The sequence below is a fragment of the Haliotis rufescens genome, unplaced genomic scaffold (genome assembly GCF_023055435.1).
Source record: "Haliotis rufescens isolate VD_foot unplaced genomic scaffold, xgHalRufe1.0.p SCAF_5, whole genome shotgun sequence".
Lineage (NCBI taxonomy): Eukaryota > Metazoa > Mollusca > Gastropoda > Lepetellida > Haliotidae > Haliotis > Haliotis rufescens.
Window position 1 is genome coordinate 21,660,390 of NW_025964223.1, and position 12,385 is coordinate 21,672,774.

Sequence of the window (12,385 nt, forward strand, 5' to 3'; positions counted from 1 at the left end):
TACAAACCCCCCTGACCAACAACATGATGAAGCCTCTCCCAGAATCCCCCTCCCACCCCACCTCCACATCTTGTTGCCATCTCCACGTACTCCACTCCTGGCAGGTGACCAACACGGTTCGTGTTGTTTTGATGATGATGAAACTGAACAGTGACAACAAGCAACTTGCTGTAGGCAGTACCTGATATATCTGCCAAAGACAAAAAGGGCTGTTAAGATCTATAAACCACATGCAGGAACATTTCAGGAATAGAACATGGCACATCTTCAAAGATCTTTCTGAAGATAATGGACCCACGACTCATTACCGCCACCACAAAAAACATTATAATTAAGATTCAAATCTTGGAGAATTTGTTCTTTTGTCCAAAGAAATTAATTTCTTTACCTGATAATATTTATAAATACTTTTAATATTCTAATCTGATACAGGCCTTGGGCAGAGGGATTTTCTAGTATCCTCCCTCTCGCACACAGAAGTGTTAATTTAGAGGCGTCTAAATAGAGAGTATTACACTATTCCTTCACTCAGAGGCAGACGAGGTCCCCAGTACCCTCTGCATGTCACCAGAGCTCACTGAGGAGGGCTGGGTGTACACAATGTGTGACCTGGCAGCTGTAGGTCATCATGCCTGGGGGGCGTGGCCTGTTGCTCATGGTTTCAGTCACTGGGTTGGCTGGCCCTGGCAATTCTTTCAGGTCACTGTGACACAGCTAGAATAGTGCTGACTGGCACAGAACAACACTCACTCACTCACTCACTCACTCACTTAACCACTCTCACTCACTCACTCACTTAACCACTCACTCACTTTATTATTTTTATTATTTATTTATTTATTTATTTATTTATTTATTTATTTATTTTTAAAATTATTTTTATTTTTATTTTTATTATTATTATTGTTACTATTACTATTATTATTATTATTATACCTTACAGGAGAAGAATGGTTAATTTAACAGCTTTCCATATTATATCAAATCGAAGTACAGAGCGAACATCACGAATATATAACTTATGTTTTGTTCCTGCTATTTGCTGTATATGTGCTTATAACTCATACAGTTATAATGAACTAAAATTAGTGGTCCCTTTGAGTTTGTTATATACATTTCGTTACTGCATATAGGTTTGGAAGATGTATGTTATGGTTATAATGGAACATACAATTTTTAATATTTGAATCAAAAAATTAAATGAATTTGAAATATTTGAAAGACAACATTAAATGAATAAAAAGAATTAAAAAACACTCTATTCCCAACAATAAGAGTGTGCATTAATTTCAAGAATGGTTGTAGTAATATAAATATTTAATCATCACTGATGGAAATATATTATATAAGTTTTTTGTGGCTAAAATACAAACCTAGAAAAGGAGATTATAAAACTTTCAGCCACCTTCTCATGAAAATACTTTGCGGGGACATTGTATGTAACAGATTGAAATCTGCCACCGAATAGCTTTACAGACATTTTATAAACTCGTCTTCCATACTTTTCGGTTCATGTTTCTGAAAAATATATGAATGTTCTTTGTGACAATGTCAAAACATAAACAATTAATATTACTCTCAGCCATTGATTATTCATGCTGAATGAACAGATTAAAGTTAATGTTTAAAAGAAATTTGTTCCTAAATTCCTTTTACAAAATTGACAAACACCTTAAACAATTATCTTGAATGAGGATTGAAAGTAAATATGACTGTCAATGTATGTTCGATATGTTCATGTTGTCTGTATTCGCGCAGTTCCATATTGCTGACATCAGCAAAACACCCATTCCCACACATGCCCTGTTTAGCAATATTAATAATACCTTGCAACAATGTGTTAAAAAAAAATCTATTCCTTTCTGGTTTTTGAGGTACGTATTTCAAACTTCTGACGTTCTGTACCCAATTTTGAAGTCACATCCTTGTTAATCATGCATCAAGCAGACCTAAGTTTGTTTCTCAGACTTTCATGTTAAGTATGCCAAAAGGCAAGAGACATAAACAAATATTTAAATGTTGGAAGAGTTGAATTTCCTAAAACAAGCTTTAGAATTGTAATAAAAGTGAAAAAAGGTAATAACAAATGAATTGTGTATGCTATCTTCATCATAACCTATTCGCTATTATTTGCAACTTTTTTAAAATTAATATTTTAATGTACTGTAAATGGGTAATGTATTTAAGAATTGACCTTCACTTTGTATGAGTTCAATGGAGTATGAACCTTTATAGAGTGAGGGCCAAACTGTATTAACATCGGAACTTGCGACAAAATAATTATAAAATAAAATATAAATTATTAAAATATTAATAAATAAAAAATTATTTCTTAGTAACTACATTTTGTAAAACCAAGATCTTCTACAAATGTGAAACTACTCTCTAGTGGTCGCCACATCCCCACTCCATCAGGGCTCCATCCAGGCTCCATCAGGGCTCCATCCAGGCTCCGAGTGCAGGAGAGGAGAGCTGGTGTTCGCAGTAGGGGAGGCAGGGTATTATGCTCCGGTGCTATTGTGTTTGGCAGAATTCCTAAAGTTAGCTCACTAAATAATGCCTGTGTACCATTCTTCAATTTAGCACCTGTTTATCAAGTGATCAATCTCTCACGTATTTGCTTTTCTCTTTTTGTAGTTTCAGGTTAATTAAGAGCAAATGTTTTCTTGTTTTGTCATCAATTTATAGAATGTGTGTTTTTCACATGTACATGACAAAACATTATGTGTTCTATTTTAAGAGAGGTGGAATGAGACTAATTTCTTACCACCTAAAGAAAGAACTTTGTGAAAACTATATAGACAAATGCTTTAAATTTAAGCTAGGCGTGCACTTCTGATTTTGTTCACAAAACTTTTCAACATAAGTAATTTGATGGATGATAAACATCAGAGGATGGCATGGAAAACTGAATTTGAATTAATAAACAGTTATCTATTCATATAATTCTCTTCTTCCTATTATTACGTTCATGAGGAAGGGAATATAAACGTTTATTCAATAACACCACAGGTGTGTATATAAACAAAAGACTTCAGTCAGTCACGATATATATAGTCATTTCCTCCTATTGTCAATATGGATACTTCCAACCATGCTGAATGATATTCTCTGGAAAACTGATAATGACCTTCAGTGAATCTGTTGAAGTATTTTTTAATTTTATTTTTATTTTGTTTTTAAAAAGAATATTTTTAATGCTGATTTGGCCAGAATAATTATATTTGTTTTCTCATAAAACTTAAAAGGTTATCTATAAACAAGTAATTCTATTTCTTTACTATCGCTGGTGTATCCTCATTCTATTTGGTGAACTGATTGCTGTTTACCTTACTTATGTTTTACGTTTACTGATATTGCAAATCAAAAACATTTAGAAACAGGATATGTGCACAATGTAGAGTAAATTCTGCTTATTTCCTCAAAGGGCAATATTGAGAAGTGATATGTAGTTTTTGGCACGATAAAGTTCTCACACATTCCACCTGTTGGAAACATTGAAAACAAATATTATCCCAATCTTGTAAACATTTTCGTATAGACCGGCACACCCATATGCATTTCTTAGTTGTTTCAATACAAACTTACAGAACGATAGACAGCTTAACGCTGGATCAGGTGGACACAGATCGAGGCAATCGCAGAATCAACATCAGCAGCAGGTTTACATTGATAGTCTGAGATACAGGTGTGGACGGCCCTGGCATGGAACAGAGTCCATTGCACACGATGTGCAAGAGGAGCTTGGTTGGATCAGAATAGGGTCTGGATATGGGGAATGAGGGTGTTTGAACAGTTAGTTTTTTAGCATTGTTGGTTTGTTGTTTTGCTCACTCAGCAATATTCAAGCTATATGACGGCGGTCTGAAAATAATCGAGTCTTGACCAGACAATCCAGTGATTGATATTGTGAGCAAAGATTCCAAGCTGGACCAGACAATCCAGTGATCCGCTGTCAGGGTACGATGACACAATCAATTAAGTCACTGGACCAGTCAATCCAGTGATTTATCGGTGATCGATGACATGCATCAACCAAGTCAGCGAGCCTGATCACCCGATCCCGTTAGTCGTCTCTTGTGACAAGCAAAGTCACCTCTTACTGCAAGCATGGGTTGCTGAACCCCAGATCTTCACGTGTCTATCATTGTTTGGGGAGAATAAGGAATTAGTATGTGGTGAACTAGTGGGGAAAGATGGGAGAGATTGTTGTAAGATGTGAGGAGTGCTTTGAAATGATTATTTACTAACTAGTCAGTTATGTAATGAGGGCGGGGGTAGCCGAGTGGTTAAAGCATTCGCTCGTCATGCTGAAGACCTGGGTTCGATTCCCCACATGGGTACTATTTGTGAAGCTTATATCTGGTGTCCCCTGCTGTGATATTGCTGGGTTATTGCTAAAAGTGGCGTAAAGCCTCACCCTCACCCTCACCCACACCCACACCAACACCCACACCCACACCCTCACCCTCACCCTCACCCTCACCCTCACCCTCATCCTCACCCTCAACCACACCCTCACCCTCAACCATACCCTCACCCTCACCCTCACCCACACCAACACACACACCCACACCCTCAACCACACCCTCACCCTCATCCTCATCCTCATCCTCACCCTCAACCACACCTTCACCCTCAACCACACCTCACCCTCACCCTCAACCACACCCTCACCCTCAACCACACCTTCACCCCCAACCACACCTCACCCTCAACCACACCCTCACCCTCAACCACACCCTCACCCTCAACCACACCCACACTTTCACCCTCAACCACACCTCACCTTCACCCACACCCACACCCACACCCACACCCACACCCTCACCCTCACCCACACCCTCACCCACACCCACACCCTCACCATACCCATATCCACACCCTCACCCTCACCCTCACCCACATCCTAACCTACACCTAAACCCACACCCTCACCCACACCCATGCCCAAACACTCGTCCACACCCTCACCCACACCCTCACCCACACCAACATCCACACCCTCACCCACAACCTCACCCACACCCTCACCCACACCCATGCCCACACACTCGTCCACACCCTCACCCACATCCACACCCTCACCCACACCCATGCCCACACACTCGTCCACACCCTCACCCACATCCACACCCTCACCCACACCCATGCCCACACACTCGTCCACACCCTCACCCACACCCATGCCCACACACTCGTCCACACCCTCACCCACACCCATGCCCACACACTCGTCCACACCCTCACCCACACCCATGCCCACACACTCGTCCACACCCTCACCCACACCCATGCCCACACCCTCGTCCACACCCTCACCCACACCCATGCCCAAACACTCGTCCACACCCTCACCCACACCCTCACCCACACCAACATCCACACCCTCACCCACAACCTCACCCACACCCTCACCCACACCCATGCCCACACACTCGTCCACACCCTCACCCACATCCACACCCTCACCCACACCCATGCCCACACACTCGTCCACACCCTCACCCACACCCATGCCCACACACTCGTCCACACCCTCACCCACACCCATGCCCACACACTCGTCCACACCCTCACCCACACCCATGCCCACACACTCGTCCACACCCTCACCCACACCCATGCCCACACACTCGTCCACACCCTCACCCACACCCATGCCCACACACTCGTCCACACCCTCACCCACACCCATGCCCACACACTCGTCCACACCCTCACCCACACCCATGCCCACACACTCGTCCACACCCTCACCCACACCCATGCCCACACACTCGTCCACACCCTCACCCACACCCATGCCCACACACTCGTCCACACCCTCACCCACACCCATGCCCACACACTCGTCCACACCCTCACCCACATCCATGCCCACACACTCGTCCACACCCTCACCCACACCCATGCCCACACCCTCGTCCACACCCTCACCCACACCCACACTCACACCCTCACTTACACCATCAACCACACCCATGCCCTCACACTCATCCATATTCTCACCCACACCCACCCATACTCACCCTCATTTACACCATCAACCACCCCCTCACATACACCCACGCCCACGCCCACGCCCACACCTCACCATACACACATTGTCAGCTTATTATTGCTGTTGTTCACACATGAGATATGTTCTGATTTGGGAATGTTCTAAATACCTTCCTATTGTTGGTACAAAGTGCCACCTGTATACATATAAATATGACGCACAGTTCAACTGAGTGATGCGTCATGGCATAGCTGGCCTGCCATTGTCTCCTCACAGTGCAAGGCTGCTGGTGCAGTCGCTCCAGGGATGCTGCCTGCCTCACAACTAACTTAACTGCCCTTGTCAGTCAGGAATCCGGGCACTTTGTTACCCCGAAGTTTTTGCCCCGGAAATCCTCGTTAGTCCAATTTCTGGTAATTAGAGTAAATTCTTCTAATTACATGACTGTATTTATTTTTTTTCATGTGTGGTTTTCAAGTAAATATCTCCACGATCAGTTTGAAAGGAAGTGTTATTGCTGATAAATGAGGTAAAGTTATCTGCTAAACAATAACGTCACTGGAGTGATGTGAGGGTTAGTAAAAATCATGTAAAACATGTCCTGGATAACCATAATGCTCTTCCTGTTGCTAAGCAACAGTATGCTATTTTCATACAACTATATGTTAATTTAGCAGTAGAGCGTTTGGATTCATACAAATAGATGATCTTACAGTTGCGGAGACTGACTGCACCCACAGCGGCTGTTATCGTTAGGAATTTTTGAAGAACTCTAATCTGTCTGTGAAGTATACTACTCAATATTTGATAGGAATATTCTGAGTTCATGTGGGGACTGAATGATACTGATTGCTTGTCGTACACATAGTAGTATTTGACGTCTTTGTGAAACTGGCATTTTTCAGCTTCATGTAAACATAGGTTCACATTTCGATAAGTGAATTATTGTCTCAGATCACTCACTCACTCATTTGTTTGGTACTGAGTATATGCTGATGTGTCGTGATGTTCAGTTTGCAAATACAGTAGAATATGTTTATAACGAACTCGCTTATAACGAACTGACGGATATAACGTTAACATACTGGGGGGGTTTTCCCCCCGACGTTTGCTGTATATATCCTGTATATATGCTGATAATGTCTTACGGTTATAATGAACTAAAATTAGTGGTCCCTTTGAGTTCGTTATACTGTGTACAGGTTTGGGGTTTGAGTTTGTTATAACTGGAATCAACTGTATTTTATAACTGACCCGTGAAAATCTGGGGTAGAATAGGTCAGCAACCCATTCTTGCTTTAAAAGGCGACTATGCTTGTCGTAAGAGGCGACTAACAGGATCGGGTGGTCAGACTCGCTGACTTGGCTGATGCATGTCATCGATCCCAATTGTGTAGATCAATGCTGATGATATCAATCACTGGATTGTCTGGTCCAGACTCGATTATTTACAGACCGCTATCATTAAGCTGGAATATTAAACCAAAATCAAAATCAAAATCAAATATTGTATAACCAGAATATCAAGTTTACTTAACAGACACCATGACGTCCTGGGCCCACTTACACAAAACGATCTTAGCGCTAACATGATACGTAACTCCCATACTTTAACATAGGCTTATGATAGTCTTAGCGCTAAGATCGCTTTGTGCAAGTGGGCCCTGGGCCCTTTTCCACAAAGCAATCTTAGTGCTACGACTGTCCTAAGTCTTTGTAAAAGTATGAGTGTTACGATAGTCTTAGCGCTAAGATCGCTTTGTGTAAGGGGGCCCAGGGCCCTGTTCCACAAAGCAATCTTAGTGCTACGACTGTCCTAAGTCTTTGTTAAAGTATGAGAGTTACGATAGTCTTAGCACTAAGATTGCTTTGTGCAAGTAGGCCCTCGCCCTGTTCCACAAAGCAATCTTAGAGATACGACTGTCCTAAGTCTTTGTAAAGTATGAGAGTTACGATAGTCTTAGCGCTAAGATCGCTTTGTGCAAGTGAGCCCTGGTGTTTAATGCGATGTCGGTTAATCACTACAACAATGGCCTCTGTTAACATGGGTTCTAAATTCCTCACTGATGTATTTTTGTATTCTGTGACGACAAATGTCAAACTTGTAATGATAACTGTGTTACATCTGTCATCCGGGACTACAGGCTAGATGTTCCTGTCCACCCCTAGAACCAACATGTTACTTTCTGCCTCTGCTCTTATTACAATAAACATATGTAAACCATGAACAGCCGGGTCACAAACAGGCAGCTGCACTTCGGTAAACAGTGTAAAACATTACATTGTTGTCTTAGTTCTTTCCTGAACAGGAATACCCACCATGTGTTGAAATAACCCATCTGGCAACAGACTGATTGACAAAAACAACTTGGGTTTTACATAGACACCAAGGAAAGGAGTGATAGGTTTAAATTGTAAATTTGTTTAAAACATGACACAAAAGACTATTGGCAGATTGGTCCAAGACAGATTATTTAGAGAAATAAATATTGTAAGAGTTGAAGAAAGCTACGTTGTGGAGAAGTTGATTGTGTAGAGTGGTTTAGTTGGGGTGAGAGGCTTGGCGTGTTTGGACGGGGCCAGCTGCTATGGTGGTGTATATATTGTGGGATGTATGCCGGGCTCAAGGAGGAATGGTGTGTTGTATACTGGCTACACTCGGTAGGAAAGAGGAATCTTCTCCGTATTTGGCTCAAACAGTCGAAAGTGTTTTTGCAACCTTTTAGACTTTTCTCTAAACTTATTTTAAGGAAAGTGAAAGTGTCTTTGGATTAACATGATTGACTGTCCTTAGGGGAATGTGTTTTGGTAAAGAATTAGTTGACAATTGACACAATCGTGCCATTGCTAGCACTCTCTCAACCACACTACTGTCACTACTAGTAAATGTGTTTCCCTGAAGAATTAGTTGACACAATCCTGCCATTGCTGGCTATATCACAGCCGCACTACTACTACTACTACTACTACTACTACTACTACTACTGCAGCTACTACTACTACTACTACTACTACTACTGCTACTACTACTTCTGTTACTGCTACTACTACTACTACTGCTGCTACTACTACTACTGCTGCTGCTACTACTACTATTACTACTGTTACTGCTACTGCTGTTACTACTACTACTGCTGCTGCTACTACTACTACTACTGCTTCTGCTGCTGCTGCTACTACTACTATTTCTACTACTACTACTACTCACTACTACTGCTGCTGCTTCTGCTGACTTCTACCCATACTACTACTACTACTACCACCACCACCACTACTACTACTACCACCACTACTCCTACTACCACCACTACTACTACTACCCCTACTCCTACTACCACCACCACTACTACTACTACCAGCACTACTACTACCACCACCACCACTACTACTACTACCACCACTACTACCACCACCACCACTACTACTACTACCACCACTACTCCTACTACCACCACTACTACTACTACCCCTACTCCTACTACCACCACCACTACTACTACTACCACCACTACTACTACCACCACCACCACTACTACTACTACCACCACTACTACCACCACCACCACTACTACCACCACCACCACTACTCCTACTACCACCACTACTACTACTACCCCTACTCCTACTACCACCACCACTACTACTACTACCACCACTACTACTACCACCACCACCACTACTACTACTACCACCACTACTACCACCACCACCACTACTACCACCACCACCACTACTCCTACTACCACCACTACTACTACTACCCCTACTCCTACTACCACCACCACTACTACTACTACCACCACTACTACTACCACCACCACCACTACTACTACTACCACCACCACCACTACTACTACTACCACCACTACTACCACCACCACTACTACTACTACTACCACCACTACTACCACCACCACCACTACTACTACTACCACCACTACTACTACTACTACTACCACCACTACTACTACTACCTCCACTACTACCCTTACTCCTACTCCTACTACTACTACCACCACTACTACTACTACTACCACCACTACATCTACTACCACCCCTACTGCTGCTCCTTGTGTGCCCCCCACTCAGAGACAGTGTCCCTTCAACCACTTCAGACATCATGGCAGGGTCAGTTGAAGCAAAATGAAACTTTGAACTTTACCTCCTACCCTGACCATGATTGTCATTCTCTGTTAAATAGAGCTGGAAGCTTTTTCAAAAAGGCCCTATCAGTAACACAAGACATCTCAGTCAGTGATTGTGCAAAGGTATTGCTCCAGATTTGGGTTAACAAATGTTTATTATATAAAATCTGAAAACAAGACAAGAAGAACAGTGTGGATCCAGACGGAATTGTTGCGTTCATTTGACAAAATAAACTTTGCATCTGCTGCAGATATAATTCTCTTATTGTCAAATGATGAATAATTTGAAAATAGGATATTATTAGAATTGTAGAAACAGCATTGAAAGAGTGATTCATAAGAAAGAAATTCTCCTCTAATAGGATCAGGGTTTGGTGTTTGCATGTCAAGAGCTCGCTCCACGACAATCTTCATTCTTCTATTGAAACAAGTTGCAAACGCCAACAACCGCCACAGAATTGCATTTGGACGCCAAGATATAAAAACACATTTAATGTAACTTGTTAATTTGGCAAGTTCTCAGGGTCCAAGGGAGAAATGAGGGGTCGTGTTTGTGTGTAAAACTTTTGAGGCTTAAACCCCACGATTTCAGCCGCTCGGCATCATTGAGGATTACAGGGTGCAAGAAGGCCGGGGCACTGGCAGACGTGTGTTTGTTTTCAGCTGATTCAGGGGCTCGGTCAACCCCACTGAATTAAAATTTACGTCAGGTACATATTTTTCGTCCCTGCTTTGGGTCATCAGGGTTGAACCCTGACACAAAGCAAACGGCAAATATGTTCAAGAACATGTTTGGCACTTACTGCGTTGTTCTGCAGTGGTCGAAACATCTCACTGTACTTTCATGTTGTGTGTGCTTTTGGTCCTGAAAACAGACATTGTACGCATTTACCCTAGACCCATTTGAACAAATAATAGAAACAGTGGTAGAAATGATCACAAGTTGTCCTAGCTGGCACCAAGTGGTCATGAAGGATATTTTTGGAACTGTTAGCGCCAAAGTTACCAATTTCATCCGGGTCTTTGAGTAATCCAAGGATCCTTCAATGCTGAAAATGCTATGATATTTTCCTTGATCCATCTCCATCAACAAATTAGGACTCCCATCAATCAGAGGATTTTCTTCGATGCTTCTTGTGATATGGGTCAATACGATTTGGTGATGCTGTCTGTGACGTGGGTGTTGTTTCTTGCAGGAAATACTCGTCTTTGAGCAAGGAGGACCATCGTATGCTGTTTATGGCAGTGGAACCTATCCTTTCTGTCAGTGCAATGTTGGCGTCAAAGGTACGTTGATCACATTTACGACCTCATGTGTTAGAGATTCAGTATTGCCACAGACTATAAGGCTGTTAGTGTGATGGAGGAATGATAAGCCAGACATTAATATAATCAGTACAAGGTTGAAGTACTCAAACTAGATACAGGATATAACCTTTTGTTTTCTGTGTGCGTAGTATTTTCGGAAAATGGTGAAAATTTAGAATTGATCATTCGTTTTGAAAATGATAAATGCTGAATGACAGTAGGAAACTCTAATGATACACGATCCTACTTGTGAGGGGCCTTGGGGTAGGTTAGTGGTTCAAGCGTTCACTTGTCATGCCTCAGGCCGAGTTCGATTCCCCCATAATGTGTTAGCTCATTTCTGATTTCCCCACTGTGGTATTGCTGGAATATTGCTGAAAGTTGAATCAAAGCCTACACACACACTGCATGTATATAGAAACATGAAATAAAAAAACCTTTCAAATCATGTTTTAGTATTTTTTTAAACAGACCTTAAACTGGAAAGCATCTTCTGAAGCCTAATGATCGTGTTTATCACCCACACTCATACAGATTCAATTTATTTATTCAAATATATAATGGAAAAAAAACAATCATAATTTGCATTATTGATTCCTTGAAACCTGAAACCAACCAGTCAGTAATTGGTATACTCTCAATTTTGAAATCTTTGGTAAGTTGGAAATGTCCTGTAATAAGGTATAATAGAAAACAAAAGTAACACTGTATTCATAAAACTGATAATAATGCATTAAAGTTGTAGTTGCATTGTAAATACATTAAAGGTGTATTTCATATTAGGATGTATAAATATGTAGTAAGAGTTGTTTTAGGACAGTATCATATTTTACTCTCTCTCACACACACCACATTTTATATAACATTATTGCATGCCCCTATCAAATTATATGTAATATTTTTTTTCATGACCCTCCCCAACTCCTGT

General features: G+C 41.7%; 1 protein-coding gene across 9 annotated transcripts in view; it reads left to right on the top strand.

Annotated features, from left to right (window-relative positions):
* The window catches only part of LOC124112017 (rho GTPase-activating protein 20-like), a 276,303-nt gene that overhangs the window by 115,631 nt on the left and 148,287 nt on the right, over window positions 1-12,385 (top strand). For all 9 annotated transcript variants that reach the window (XM_048384210.1, XM_048384211.1, XM_048384209.1 and 6 more), the window contains one exon: window positions 11,346-11,436. In XM_048384210.1, coding sequence (XP_048240167.1) covers window positions 11,346-11,436 — 91 coding nt within the window. The remainder of the gene's footprint in view (window positions 1-11,345; window positions 11,437-12,385) is intronic.